General features: G+C 41.1%; 1 protein-coding gene across 7 annotated transcripts in view; it reads left to right on the top strand.

The window, feature by feature from the left end:
• PKHD1 (PKHD1 ciliary IPT domain containing fibrocystin/polyductin) overlaps positions 1-15,415 on the top strand; it is a 366,705-nt gene that overhangs the window by 179,371 nt on the left and 171,919 nt on the right. For all 7 annotated transcript variants that reach the window (XM_067544968.1, XM_067544965.1, XM_067544964.1 and 4 more), the window contains 5 exons: positions 4,009-4,216; positions 6,275-6,432; positions 8,063-8,257; positions 9,778-9,903; positions 12,248-12,381. In XM_067544968.1, the coding sequence (XP_067401069.1) occupies positions 4,009-4,216; positions 6,275-6,432; positions 8,063-8,257; positions 9,778-9,903; positions 12,248-12,381 (821 nt within the window). The remainder of the gene's footprint in view (positions 1-4,008; positions 4,217-6,274; positions 6,433-8,062; positions 8,258-9,777; positions 9,904-12,247; positions 12,382-15,415) is intronic.

Here is a 15,415-nt window from a genome sequence, read left to right as displayed (position 1 = left end):
AAAGCTTGTCTCTCTCACCAACAGAAGATGGTCCAATAAAAGATATTACCTCACCTGCCTTGTCTCGCTAATATCCTGGGATTGACATGGCTACAACAACATTGCATATGGCCTCTACATTGTCCTCTACTTATCTCGCAAGCAGGTAATACAACCCTGGCAGTAGCAATGCAAGATTAACCCATAACACCTTCCCAATATTCTTCTGCTATGTATTCTTCCACTGGTCAAATTATTCATTGCAAATTAAACTCCTGCCACTTCTAGCTCTTCTTTCTGTCTGCAGATCATTTGCAAACCCATCCTGATTTCTGCAAATGTATCTGTATAATTCGTAAGTATTCACTGGAGAGTTCGGACACCTTTTCCCCCCTTCCCCCCCTCAGCTTGTTAGTTTTTTCACAAATTGTTTGCTTCAAGTGTTTTGCTCTTTATAAACTCTGACATGTGAGTCATCATCTGGTATTTTTTTCCTGCTCTCTGACTGGATGGCAAATAGTGAAGATTCACTCAAAGATGGTTCAAAATAACAGGATGTAAATACCCGAGTTCTTCTCTCATTCTGATGTAAATCTATTGACTTCAGTACAGTTCGTCCTGACTTACCCTAGTTAAGTGAGAGAAAAATCAGGCCCACAGACAGTGGAGTCCCAGAAAACAAAAGAGTAAACTAAGAGGAAAGCTTAAAATAATTTGAAAATGATTTATTGGATGTAACATCTACCCTTGGTGATTTCTGGTATTATTACTTTTCTTTAGTACAACCAGGGAGGACAGTAACTCGCTGTGGGCTAAAGGTAAATTATGATCTATTGCAAAGGAGTGAGGGAAAATGTATCATAGGAGGGTGAATATGGGCCAGATGCTCTCCCTGATGCTGTTGCACATGTCGGATCTGACTGGACAAGTCTGTTCCAACATTTGCTGGAGAAAAGGGAATGTAAAAAGCTAGAGCAAACGTCATCTAGCAAAGAAAGAAGGGCAACGTAGGGAAGGCATTGGACTGAAAGGGAATGGTGACTGTGGGCTTTGGAGTGTGTCCACTCATAAGAGTGAAGGGCTGGAAGCCAGGATGCTGTTTCCATCTTTGCCACTGATTTGGTGTGTAGCCTAAGGGTGGTGTAAATTTGCTGTCCAGGGCCCCAAACAGGCTCCCTTTGAAGTCAATGGAAGATTTGTCATTGACACCGGCAGGTCCAGGGTTTGCCTCTATGTCTCCATTTACTCATCCACATGGAGATACCTCTAGGATCTATCTCAGAAAGCTACTGTGACAATTAGTGAATAAATATTTTAAATGGAGCTTCACATTTTTTTTTTCGGAAAAAAAAAGAATTTTTGTGTTCAAAATGTAATGATTCTTCCTCTCCCCCCCCCTTGTTTTGGACAAACTGTTTGAAATGCAGTTTTGTCGAGCTAACAATTTTTGTTTCATTTTGCATTTTGAAGAATGAGATTTGGATGTTTTTTCCCCTACTCCCCTTTTCTGTGACTTTACTCACTTGCAGGGGTGGGGGAAGTGAGGAAAATAAAATAAACCGAAAAATTGAGAGCATGGGATTTTTTCTCCTCACTTGGAGTGAAACATTTTCAAAATCTGAAAAACATTAAATGTTTTCTTCAAAATTTCCTTAAAAAAGACCAAAAAGGTCATTGTCAAAAATTGCCATTGTTGAATAATGACAAAAACCTTATTTGTTATTTTTTAGCAACAACCACAAAACCAAAACCTTTTAGTCAAAAAACAAACAAACAAACAAAAAACTACCCGTTCTTTTGCTTAGGTGTATTGGGTCAAAGACTGGCTCCATTGAAGTCTCTGGCAAAACACGCATTGATTTCAACAGGGCCACAAATTCTCCGTTGCCTTTATACAGAACCTTTCACCCAGGATTTCAGAGTGTTATTATCCTCAGTAGGTCATATCCATTCCTTTAGGCCTGGTCTACACTAAAAAGTTAGGTTGACCCAGCTATGTCGCTCAGGGATCTGGAAAGTTCACACCTCTAAGCGAGGTAGTTGGGTCAACCTAATTCCTAGGCAGCACTAAGTGAATGGAAGAATTCTTCTGTTGATCTCGCTACCGCCTTTCAGGTAGGTGAATTACTGATGTTGATGGGAGGGGTCCTCCTGTCAGCATAGGCAGTGTCTACACTGAAGCACTACGTCGGCACAGCTGCTGTAGTGTTTCAAGTGTAGAAAAGCCCTTAGATGTCATATTCAGAGAGACATCTGTATTATAACCCCCAGTATTTATCTGATGAGTCTACCTACAATGGCATGTAGCTCATCTGCAACCGCTAGGAGCAATTATTTCCAATGACTGGTGATGAGACACTAGATGGGGAGGGCTCTGAATTACTACAGAGAATTCTTTCCCAAGTGTCGGGCTGGTGGGTCTTGCCCACATGCTCATGGTCTAACTGATCATCATATTTGGGGTCAGGAAGGAATTTTCCTTTGGGTCAGATTGGCATAGGCTCTGGTGGTTTTTCACCTTCCTCTGCAGCATGGGGCATGGGTCACCTGCATGTTTAAACTGGTGTAAATGGTGAATTCTCTGTAACTTGAAGTATTTAAATAGTGATTTGAGAACTTCAGTAACTCAACCGGAGGTTAGGGGTCTATTGCAGTAGTGGGTGGGTGAGGTTCTGTGGCCTGCAATGTGCAGGACGTCAGACTAGATAATCATGCTGGTCCCTTCTGACCGTAAGAGTCCATGAGTCAATTTTAACTCATTAAGTCATATCCACATTAAGGTTCCATCCAGATAAGGATCCATGTTATAGGGTTGAAACAGGATTCCCAGAGCAATGCGGAGAGATGGTCTAATCAAGAGATAAAGTCAGTGCCTCACTTTATTTTAACGGATATTCATCAACATACTATTTAAATCATATTCAGTTCCTGACAGGCTTATTCTGGCCAGAGGCTTTTTTCAAATGTTTTTAAAAGCCAGAATGATCAAGATGTTTGATATTTACTGTATCTAGTGCACTTCATCTAGAAGGATCCCAGATCACTTATGTGCAGTCATCTCCTGTGCAGAACATGGCAAACAACCCTTCAACAGCGCACCACTACATTGCACAACAGTTTAGGACAGGAAGGAGGAAGCAGATGATATAAAATGGAAATTTATGGGGAATTTAGATTGGTTGAATGTAATAATGTAGAGTGGGATTTGGAGACACATTTTCCATATAAACGTGTAAAACAAAACAATTTAAAATAGTTCAGGAAAACTACAATAATTGTGTATAGCACTGCAACATCATTAACGATTCAGTATTTTTTTCATGATACCTTAAAATGGCCTGATTTTTCCATTTGGGGGCAATCATTAGTCACTTGAATATATTGGCCATGGTATTTTTTCTATTCTCCGATTTTGAGATGGCCATGCAAACACAACTGGCACAAACACTCATTCTCATGCATCCTCACAATGCTTTCACGTGCCGCAAACATTCTTTTGAACCAACAACCACACTTGTTCAAATGTTTGTGGAAAAATGAAATCAAGAGAGTGTGAACACCGTGGATTTGCTGTGATGGTGTTTGTTTTATGAATCCAAACAAATGATCACCAACACTCTTGCAGCAATAATCCAAGTATTGCTATAGCTGCAAGTCAATGAACCACTGTAGCAAAGCCTGTGTCTACACCTAAACCGCTATAGCAGCACAGCTGCAGTGCTTCAGTAGAGACACTCACTACAGCGATAGAAGGGGTTCTCCCATTGCTGTAGTTAATCCACCTCCCTGAGTGGAGGTAGCTAGGTTGTTGAAAGAATTCTTCCGACCTAGCGCTATCTACAGAGGGTTAGGTCAGCTTATTTACATTGCTCAAGGGTGTGACGACCTGGGTTGACGTAACTTTCTAATGTAGACCTGGCCATAGTCTGAATGATTATCTGATATTTTCTAAGCCCCCAGCTAATGTGATTTGTTGAGTTCTTTGTGACTGATAACTACCCAGTTCATTTCTTCATGTATCATTCCTAGGCTTCGTGCCCAAAGTGGTGTACACGCACCTGAAGACAGCAGCTTGCGTTAACGACACCAGACTAGACCTAGAGGAGCCTGTTGACTGGCAGCCGGGGGATGAAATTATTGTGGGTGGAACCAGTCCTGGAGATGTGCATCAGCAAGAGGAAATTGTCACAATCAAGGCAGTGGACAACACTGAACTCTACCTTAGATCACCTCTCAGGTTAGTGGGTTTTGGGGGATCCCAATAAGAGGTGACTAACTTGGGGCTTGTCTACACAGGGAGTTAGTCTTGATTAAGTATTCCTAGTTAACTTCCTGTGTGGAATAAGAATTAATCCAGAATAGTTAATCTGCTTTAAATTCACACTCTACATTATTTCAGATTATTTTTTGTGTGGGAAAAAGAGTCAGTAAAGCATGTGAATCAGGGTCTGGAATCACAGCAATTCCAATACAAAGTGACAATGATACTATATAAGGACCTTTCTTTGTGAAGTTTTATAGATGCCGTGACATCACCCTGTAATGAAACATTTCACTGTGTCAAGAGTAAACCAAGTATTCGCCAGTCGACTTGGCACAATCTGTAGGGAATTTTTTTAATATCAATTAACTCTTGCAAAACTGTCATGAAAAACTCTACAAGCCCAGACACAAAATCAGCTTCTCACCCTTATTAAAGAAAAAAACAAAAACTGATGATATTTTACGGTACCCACGTAAAAAAATTACTCGGAGCAGAGCTGACTTAGTTAACATTTATTTCTTAGTGGAAGAACCCCAAAAGATGGGAAATTGTGCATATGTGTTTTGGTTTAATTTTCCTTTTGCTTGCTAGGACACACATAGCTGGGGCATTTCCAAAAATAAAAATAGAGCCCAAGTGTAATAAAAATATTCATTCTTTTTGGATAGTGGTTTCTGAGATTGTCTTTATTTGCCCAGTGGTGGTGCTCTATGCTTGCATGGTGTATATACCATTAGAGTGTCTTATTCCCAGATTATTAGAGGTTGATGCCTTTAATTATTAAAGTGGGGTACAGACTAAATTAATATGTGGCACGGGTGGGTACTTATAAATCCTACATTTGGTATCTAGTTGCTTGAAAAATGCTGAACAAGAAAACCAATATTTTGTGGTCATCAGGGCTGCATGTATTCTGAATATGGCTTGTCAACAATTTTCTATTAAAACTGTTTTTCACTAGAAAATTGGGTTTTTGACTAAAGTAAACTTTTCGCAAAAAGTGACTATGGAAAAGTTTTATTTTGTTGTTGTTGACTAACTGAATGCTCAAAGCCAATATATTTTGATTTGGTAATGCTGCTACAAGGCCTCCCAGAAGTTGTAGATTGATTGACTCATCCCCCTATTCTGCTGTATTCACTGGGTTCCTGGCCAAACTATACCTCCCATCATGCACTATGGCTTGGAACACACATGATGCAACACTTCCCATCTCTAAAAGAGAAGACTATGTTGTAGCATGGGAGATATAGTCCAACCAGGAAGCCTGGCCTATAGAGGATCATAGGAACACGAGGCACTCAAACTAAAACTCTCCTGAAATACCATGGTAGCATTTCCAGTGAGAAATATGTTGGGATTTGGCTAAAATATTTCATTATTTGAATTTCCACCAAAAATAAAAAAATTCTGTTCTCTTTCCACCCCCCACATTTTTTTTTGACCAGCTCTATTTCAGAATAGGATAGAGATAGGATGGAATAAATGAACAAAGCTCAAACAGGTACAACTGCAACAAAAATATATATATCTTTACTAAACGAGTGAAGCTAGAGAGGATGTGCCAGTGGTTTCAATGACAATAGAATTGGCTTCATACCACAATTGTCTGAAATACAAAGATACCACCTGAAAGCATAACTTGGCTCATAATCTTGAAGCTCAGCCTGGGTTTCCTATTGGTGAAATTTTCTATGAGCCTGATGTGAGTTTGGGGTCATAATGAAGGGACCTGGTGAGTTCATATTTCATTCTGATTTTTTTTTTTTTTTTTTGCATAGAACACATTGAAACCTTTATAAACCAACCAGAGTCTTTCCATGCTCCCAATCCATTTTATAATTCACAGGAGCTTGATGATATAATTAGGAAATAGAGATTGGCTCAAACCTAGACCCTGGAACTTAACAAAACTAGTTTGGACACAGGTCTGAATTCTGAAATTTCCCCCTCTAAGCTAAGGATGAACGGATGCTTCCTGCTGACGTTCAGGCAGTCGTGTTCTTGTATGTGTTGCTATGCTTTGTATAGGTATTCTCACAGCTGTGGAGAGGAGCGGGTGCATGGGAAGCGCCTGGCTTTGAGTGCTGTCGTGGCATTGCTTAGCAGGAGAATTGTTGTCCAAGGAAACCTCACCAGAGAGAGGGCGTCCCACCTAAGGGAGTGTGCTGAAGCAGGTGTGTCAGGAGGTAAGAAGGTTCTTTTGATAGAGACATGTTCGGAGGAAAAGAAATAAAGGCAGGCAGTATTATTACTTTGACATCTTATTACGATATATCATTGTGTTAGAAATCCTTCTTAACAGAACGACCTTGAAGCCCTCTCAGCACCAGGAAAGTGAATTTACCTTTCCAGACACTGTTTGACATGGAAGTATGAAGTCCTTGTTATCGCTCATATGTTTTATTCTCACGTTGTTCTTGGAAGCCATTTTGTGAAAGCTCCCCTCTCCCCCTTCTTCTCCCCCTCCCTTAAGGTGGTAAAAAAGAGGATATCTTTTGAAAATAATGTTTCCCTTTCCATATTATGTTACATTTTTAATTGTGTTTACTATTTAGTGACTTAAAGAGAACCTCCCATTCCTTTTTGTACTCTTGAGTGTAGAATGCTGGGATGTTGCTAAGTGTTCAAAACACCAACAAAGTAAAATCGGTGATGGCTTTTCACTGCATGTGGAGAACCTAGTAAAATAAAGATAATTGGTTTGATTGTGGCTTTATGTTGGTGTAACTTCACTGACTTCCCCAGGGACGAGTTCCTGATTTACCCAGGGGTTCCTGGGTAAAAGAGAACAGAACCACACCCAGTGACTGTAATTTGGAGTGAGAATTAGGACTGGTGACTACCCATGCGTTATGCTTTCCTTTAAAAATAAAATTCTGTCTGCTTTAAACTTTCAACACAAGACTTCATTTGGTACGCAGTAGTCAGTTGCTTGTACGGCCCCTGGATTTATCATCCACCTACTCTGGCACCCATGAATATAGTCTCTGAAATGCACTAATAGTGGGAGGTTTATATGAATCTAAACCCCTGGTTTTATTTATCTTAGAGCATAGCTGTAGTGTCAGAGGAACAATAAGAAGACAATTTGGCTGGGATTTTGTTGTTCATTTTCTTTCTTAAAATACAGTCAAAGAAATTAGTGCTGTTGGAGAGTGACCGGACAGTGTTGGAGACTGAAATACTCTCTGTAGCCTCAGAACAGGCACAGCTTGGACAGTGGTAGTACAAATCCTCGAATGCTGCCCACCCATGTGCCTCAAGTCTGACCTTAGGAGTCACCCCTAAGGGCAAGGGGATAGTTCACACTCAACGCCCATTTTAAACCCTCTCTAATATCTGCCGGCAAGAGATAGGTGTGGTCTGAGTGCCAGTCACAGAACCCTGCTTCCATCTTTGACCCTGAGCAAGTTGTTACTTAACCTCTGTGTCTCACTTTCCCCACATGTAAGGTGGGGGGTAATAGTCCTTACTTACACCTCCTAGAGGTACTGTGAAGAGCTAATGCTCATAAAGAATTTTGAAGTGTTCTCATTGCAGTTTAATTCAAATATAGCCATGCCCAATCGCCTTTTCACAAAGCTGACCCAAAGAAAATCAATGTCAAAATCATCTTTCCCATGCACAGATCTATTTAAAACTGAATAGGAGCTGATCGAAGCATAAAATGACTTCAGCTTCCTGCAGGTTTCAGTATATATCCCTCTAAAAAGGATCAGCTCTTATGCCTGGAAACAAAATGGCTTAGGACGGTGCATCGAGCATAGAGTCACGGTGGAGCGGTACCACTGCCAGACTCTCTCTGCTGTATTTCAGATGCCGCGGCATGTCTGTACAAGAGGAGCGAGAAGGTGCTAGGATCCCAGGATATGGGGGCCGTTGTTATTGTGCAGGCTTTCCAGGGTGAGGACAGTCACATCCGTTTGGACGGCGTTCAGTTCAGGCACATGGGCCAAGCATTCCAGCAGCATTTGAGTGCCCTGACGATTGCTGGGGATGCACGTATGACTGGTAAGAGAGTGGTGAGGGCCCTAGCCTAGCACTGGGGAAACCTATGTTCAGTTATCTGCTCAACCACAGACTTCTTGTGTGACCTCAGGCAAGTCACTTAACCTCTTTGTGCTTCAGCTCCCCATCTGTAAAATGGGGATAATAGCTCTCCCCTGTCTCTCCAGGAGTGTTGTCAGAATAGATACATTAAAAACTATGAAATGTTTTGAGGTCTATTGATGAAAAGTGCAGTATAAAAATAGGTGCTATTTATTAGTATAGGTCTGAGATGGGCCCAAGAAATACCATGAATCAGGCCTCCATTGACTGAGATTTGGGAATGTTTTCTTTAAAATTCACATTCCAAAACAAACCAAATTTGTGTTAAGGGGCCTATCTCTGTGCTCCGTGAAATGTGTTTCGCACTTGGGGTGGTTTGATATAAATAAGAAATCCACATTAAGTTGTAGCAACCCTTAATGAATCTTGATGAAAGTTTTAAGATAGTTGGTCGTTTTTCCCCTCTGCCTAGCAGCCCGCCTCAAATTATTTTTCATTTTTGCTGCATCTCTGTGTAATCCTGGTTTGGCCAGCACTGGAAACAGACGTGAAATACTGAGAACGTGCCTATTTCATTAGCTCCATTCCTGCAACTGGAAAGCAGAAGAGCTGGAAAGCTCATGGCTGAAGATTGTTCTCATGAGATTCCTAGCCAAAGTTTGTAGTCTCATGGAGTTTAATTAATTTGGAATATCAGTCTTTTGGGGTTTGTCCATCACTCCTGCAGACTGTTAGTAAAGTCTAGTGACTGTTGCTAGGGGCCCATCTAACTCCTGTTCATATCAGTGGGGGTCTTTGCACTGGAGCTGGATCAAGTCCATAATATGAATATCAGCTGAGCAAGGTTTGCCTTTGTCCCGACATGTAGCCCACACTGACCTTTCCTTAAATGAGCCATCTCGGTTAATTTGCACCTGGCTTACTGTGTGACTCAGAAAAGATCTCTTGCAGTGTAATGAAATTCTTATTCTTGCTTTGAGGACCACTGGATGGCATATGTTCTGCTTGCCCTGTGAGTGTGCTAAATTGGCCACAGTTCAGAGTTCGTCCTACAGAAAAAAATCACTTGCATTTCATTGTTGTGACACAGATTCACTTAATTTGGTGGCATCATGAAAAATGTGATACCTTTGTGTTACGTGTTGCCCCGTAACTTTGCAATGTGATGATGCCTCTTTAAAACCTCATTATGTTGTGATGCAATGTCACAATGCTGCAAACATTTTACCAGTTAGCAAACATTTGAGGAGTGGGGGTGTAAAATTCATCAGATAAGCAGTACTTGCAGGTTGGTAAAAAATGGCAAAGTTTGGTAAGGGTGGACAGCTTAAGTTGCTATCAGTCTCACTGGAGCATCAGAGTAAATTGGATTAACCAAGCAGCATGAAAGCTGATGAATAACAACTAGGACAAAAATGTCACCTGGAGGCAACCTGGAGATACAGTTCTGCTCTTCTCTTACACTATCCTTTTCTTTCCAGATTCTTACATCCGTAGCTGTTCTGTGTGGGAGTCCTTTGGTCGGGGACTCAGTCTGTCTGGGATCTCGGAGCTAAGAGTGGACAATAATGTTTTTTATAACATTTTAGGTCATGGGATTCTACTGGGTAAGTGAAGCATAGGATTTTCAGTCAACCTGTACGTGACTCTTTATCCCAAGGATATTGTTAATGAAAAACTTCTTTGGATGGAAGAAGGTTAGATTCATGTTCTCCGGCTCTGTTCTTGTGGAATCTGATATATCAGTCTCCAGCTTCGTCATGCAGATGCCGAGGAACTATTTCCTTGTGACCACAGATGCTTTGTGTCCATTTCTTATGACTAGCATGACGTTTGTAAAGTTCCATTGGTACTTCTCCCCCTTCCCTCCTCTGTTCTTTACAATCTAGCAGTGGAGAGAGATTTTTTTTTTTTAAATAACCAATTCACCTGTCATTGAAATAACTCTATGATGTAATATTTAAAGCCCTGATCCAACAAGGCACAAAAGCACATACTTCCATTTAGTGTTGGTCATGTGACATTGAAGGCAATGGGTGATAGCTCATGTTTAAAGTCAAGCACCGGTTTAAGTACTTGACTGATACGGAGCTTGTGACAACAAAAATATTGAAAATCGAAATCTTTCTCCTATCTACCATTAAAGACTGGAGACTGGGTTGCAGCCTCTTCCACCAGGATCTCATACTGCCTGGGTATCTAATGATACCTCTTTATTTTTGGCTGTCGTGGTATCAGAAACAGCTATTTTAATTTAAACAAAAGCCTGAGGTCCCGATCCTGTAATCCAATGCACACATGCAGGCCTTCTGCTTGACTGGAGTCCCACACTGAAATCAATTTAACTATATATGGGTGTGTAACACTCAACCTGTCCAGGTCTTAATTTGGAAATCCATTCCCCTGATCATCCATGCTGAGACATAAGTCTGACTTTCCAATCTCTGGGCTGAGCTAAACATGTCCTCGGATATTTCGTTCTGAATACGCTGTATCCTCAAGATGTCTTTAATGGCTTCGATGTCAGCACTTCCAGAGGGTCTGAAAGATGAATTTATATATCATTTTGTTACCTGTAAAGGCATATTTATTATAGCTGCCTTTTTGCTGCTTTAGAATTGGACTGTCTCAATGGTTTCATTTTAAACCCCTATTTTCTAGGGTTTTGCAGGACAGTCATAAAAAGTTGCTCTGGGCTTAAAATTAATTGGCAAACAAGGTCCCAGCCTGGAAGCCAGGACTTTTTTATGCCTCCTTTCAAACCTATATGACTGTCAAAAGCACTAGTGTCTGATCCTTCTTGTGCCCTGATAATAGCTGTGGCTGAAATAAATACAATCTGGAAAGGAAATATTGCTTAATATGATCTAGTTGCAAGGACATGTAAACGCCATAGAGGTTGCAGGGTGTATGAAAAAATAAAGCCACAAACCCTACACATATTTTTTTTCTGGAGATCAGCTTGAATTTCAGGTGATTATTATGGGGGAGGGCATCTGTGTCATAGGAAAAAATTGCACGTATTATCCCTTAGCAAGAACCATATTTTTTGTAAAGGCAGAGTGAGGTTGACTTGCATTTTCCCTGGGTAGGGCTTACCATTTTCCAGGCACATGATGCCTTAGGATGGAGGTTAAAGTTCTCTTCTTTCCTTTCTGTGCCAATTCACGGGGCATGCGGTTTTGGGGACCCCATTACTGCAGGCAGGGAGCATGTGTGCTGCTGCAGTTGGTGGAGCCGTTAGATCATGTTGTTTTCTGCCTATAGCCTAGCTCCTGGCTCTGAAAAAAATAAAATCAATGAAAAAACCCTGAAAGCACTTTGGTGCATGATGTGCTAATCTTTCTGTTTACATGGTTAAAGCATCGGGTGAGGACTCAAGAGATTTGGGTTAAATTCCTCACCCTGTCACAGCGTGCCTGTGTGACCATGGGCAACTCACTTCATTGCTCTGTGCCTCGGTTTCCCATCTGTAAAATGTGTATCATAATACTTCCTCCCTACCCTTTGTCTGTCTTCTCTGTTTAGATTGTAAGCAGAAACTGTCTTACTCTGTGTTCGTACAGTGCCTAGCACGATGGGGTTCTGATCTTTGTTCCAGCTTCTTGACACTGCCATAGTCCAAATTAATAATAACAGTGCATAATAACTAGGCACCACAGTAATAATCTTCATCCCTGATATTTAGCCCCCTGCCTCTTTAAACTGAGCCTGCCCCACCCACAACTTTCCTTTTTGATGTAACATGGATTCCAAAGTGCTTTTCAAACAGTATATATACAACATTACAGAAATGCAGCCATCTCTGGGGTGAAAAGCTGCAACCAACCTGCGCACAGTGTCTTGCACCAAGGTATAGGTGAGGAATAAAACATACAGAATATTATGTGATCTGCTTAGGTGATGGTTGGAGCAGTATTTGATGAATTCCTGTCTCTGATTGTATTTTAGGAGAGGGATTGGAACAGGGGAATAGAATCAGGCACAACACAGTGATTGGACTTTCTGGAACAGACGGACTTTCCAACATTGAAACGTTATCACCAGCAGGGATCTACATCAGGGCTCCTGCTAACCAGATAGAGGTAAGAGTTTAGGGTAAAAAACTACACTCTGAATCAAAGAACAACATAAAGGTTTGGAATATTGGTTCTCAGGGTGCTCTAAACACAGGCTGTTCACTTACTGAGTGAGTTGTAATAAGGATGGTTGCTGCAACAGGACAGTAATACAAGTGCACAATGCTATATTCCTAATAAATCTCTCTCTCCCAGCCACCCACCCACCAAGCTTTTTATGTTTCATTACAAAGTCATCATCAGAAGGTTTATCAGAAGTCTCACAAAATTTTGCCAAAAACCCTAGGCCCAGATCTGATCAAGTCTGGTCCAGTTGTATCGTTTTCATCAAACGTTAAGAAACTCACAGCTTTTCATGACTGGATGGCAAAGCAAATACAATTCCACAGTTTCAAGTGAATTCCACCTGGTTTTGAACCTGAAACTCAAGGAAAACTCAAGGATTCCCAATCTATGGAAACTGAAACCAATGAGGAACTATAGATGAGGACATGATTTTCCCCTCATTTTACTCCTCAAAGACTGCCACCTAACTTTGAAGGTGAGAAATAGACCAACTGGTTTCCTACTTATGTTACTCTCATGACAAATTTCCTGAGAATAAAGAGAAAACTGTGGTCTAATTCCTTGCAGAACATATACCCAACTTTACAGGCCATTTAAAAGAATATAGTGGAGGCATCTAGTATGTTAAACAAACAAACAAACGTAGGCAGAGTAGCATGATTCCAAGGCCTTTAAACACAGAGAGCTCTATGCAGTTGTACATTGGCTTAGCATAGATGTCTGACTTGGTTACCAATGGCTCAGCTGTTAAAGGGCCTTACACATTTCTCTGTCGATGTCCTTGTGAAGATAACTCAGTCAGTTTTCAACACATTTGTTTAGCTCTTGTGCTATAATAGAAATTCAGAGATCTATTTAGAGGCTGAAGCCATGGACATGTGTGCAGGCACTGGGGATAGAACTCCTTTCAAAAAAACTAATGTGGCCTGTATTCTGCAAGCCAGTATGGGTGGAATAGCAGATGCTCATTGCAGGATTGCTGATCAAAGTCTATTGTCAGCTGCCATTTAAAGGGATGGGTATGTAAAGCATTGCAACAGCAAGCTTCTGAGATCTAAAAGAAAACCAGGAGCTCCCCCTATGGTCACGATGGGAAAGATCACAATATATTTCTAAGCTTTTGCGGGTCGGCATGGTCTCCTACTGTGTGTCTGTATAGTGTCAAATCTTGGTTGGGTCCTACTCTACTCTAATATATTATATATATTAGACTCTACTCTAATATAAAAATAAATATAAAATATAAAAATAATATAAAAAGTAGCGGTGTCAAACTATAAGGAGGTGAGGAAAGAATATTAACCACAGTGCTAGATCATGAAGTTACTCAATTTCGGCATCTGCTCATCATGATGGTTCATAAAAACATCCATAACGGGTCAGAGAAATGGTCCATCTAGCCCAGTATCCAGTCTTCCAACAGTGGCCAATGCCAGATGCTTGGGAGGGAATAAACAGAACAGGGCATCTACTGAGTGATCCATCCTTTGTCATTCTAATCCCAGCTTCTGGAAGTCAGAGCTTTAGGGACATCCAGAGCATGGGGTTGTGTCCCTGACCATGTTGACTAATAGCCATTGATGGACCTATTCTCCATGATCTCAGTAATACTTTTGGCCTTCATAACAACCCCTGACAATAAGTTCCACAGTTTGACTGCAATGTGTGAGGAAGTACTTCCTTATGTTTGTTTTAAACCTGCTGCCTATTAATTTCATTAGGTGACCCCTGGTTCTTGTATTATGTAAAAGGATAAATATCACTTCCTTATTCGCTTTCACCATACCATTCATGATTTTATAGGCCATTCAGCAGGTAGTTTCAGAGAACAATTTATAATGACTCCAAGATCTTTTTATTGAGTGGTGACAATTAATTTAGACAATTAATTTTGCATGTATAATTGAGATTCTTTTTTCCAATGTGCATTACTTTGTACTTATCAACACTGAATTTCATCTGCCACTTTGTTGCTCAGTCACCCAGTTTAGTGAGACCCCTTTTTAACTCTTCTTAGTCAGGTTTGGACTTAATCATTTTGAATAATTTAGTATCATCTGTCAAAATGCCCCCTTGCTGTTTACCCCCTTTTCCAGACAATTTATGACTTTGTTGAACAGCACAGGTCCCAGTATAGATCCCTGGGAAACCTGCTATTAACATCTCTCCATTGTGAAAATTGACCATTTATTCCTAGCCTTTGTTTCCTGTCTTTCAACCAATTACTGATCCATGAGGGGACCTTCCCTCTTATCCCATGGTTGCTTACTTTGCTTAACAGCTTTTTGGTGTGGGACCTTATCAAACGTTTTCTGAAAATCCAAGTACACTGTATCAACTGGATCACCCTTGTCACATGCTTGTTGATCCCCTCAAAGAATTTTAATAGATTGGTGAGGCATGATTTCCCTTTACAAAATCTGTGTTGACTCTTCCCCAACATATTTTGTTCATCTATGTATCTGATCATTCTGTTCTTTCCTATAGTTTCAAACAATTTGCCAGGTTCTGAAGTTACGTTTACTAGTCTGTAATTGCCAGGATTGCCTTGGGTGCTTTTTTAAAAATCAGCATTACACTAGTTATCCTCCAGTCACCTGGTACAGAGGCTGATATAAGTGGTATTTTATATACCACAGTTAGTAGGTCTCCAATTTCAGATATGAGTTCCTTCAGGACTCTTGGGTGAATACCATGGGGGCAGGCCCCAGGCTCCACCCTGAGGGCCCGCCCCCTCCTGCTGCATCCTGCTCTTCCACTGTGGACCCAGCCCAAGTGCTTCTCAGCCTCTCTACCTAAGCCAGCAAGGGCTAAAACTAAGGAAGGCCCAGCTGGCGGGACTTGGGGCCTTCTGGTGCTTCGGGACTGGGACTGTCTGGCTGGCGGGCTGGGATTTGGGCCGGCTGGGGCGGGGTTCTTCTGGCCACAGTAGGGGGCTTGTGGCTCTGATGGGGGAGGGGATGGAAGGGATGAG

The sequence above is a fragment of the Emydura macquarii genome, unplaced genomic scaffold, assembly GCF_026122565.2.
Source record: "Emydura macquarii macquarii isolate MOO-44397 ecotype Brisbane River unplaced genomic scaffold, CSIRO-AGI_Emac_v2 contig_1041, whole genome shotgun sequence".
In the NCBI taxonomy this organism is placed as follows: Eukaryota; Metazoa; Chordata; order Testudines; family Chelidae; genus Emydura; species Emydura macquarii.
This window is presented reverse-complemented; position numbering and strand designations above follow the sequence as displayed.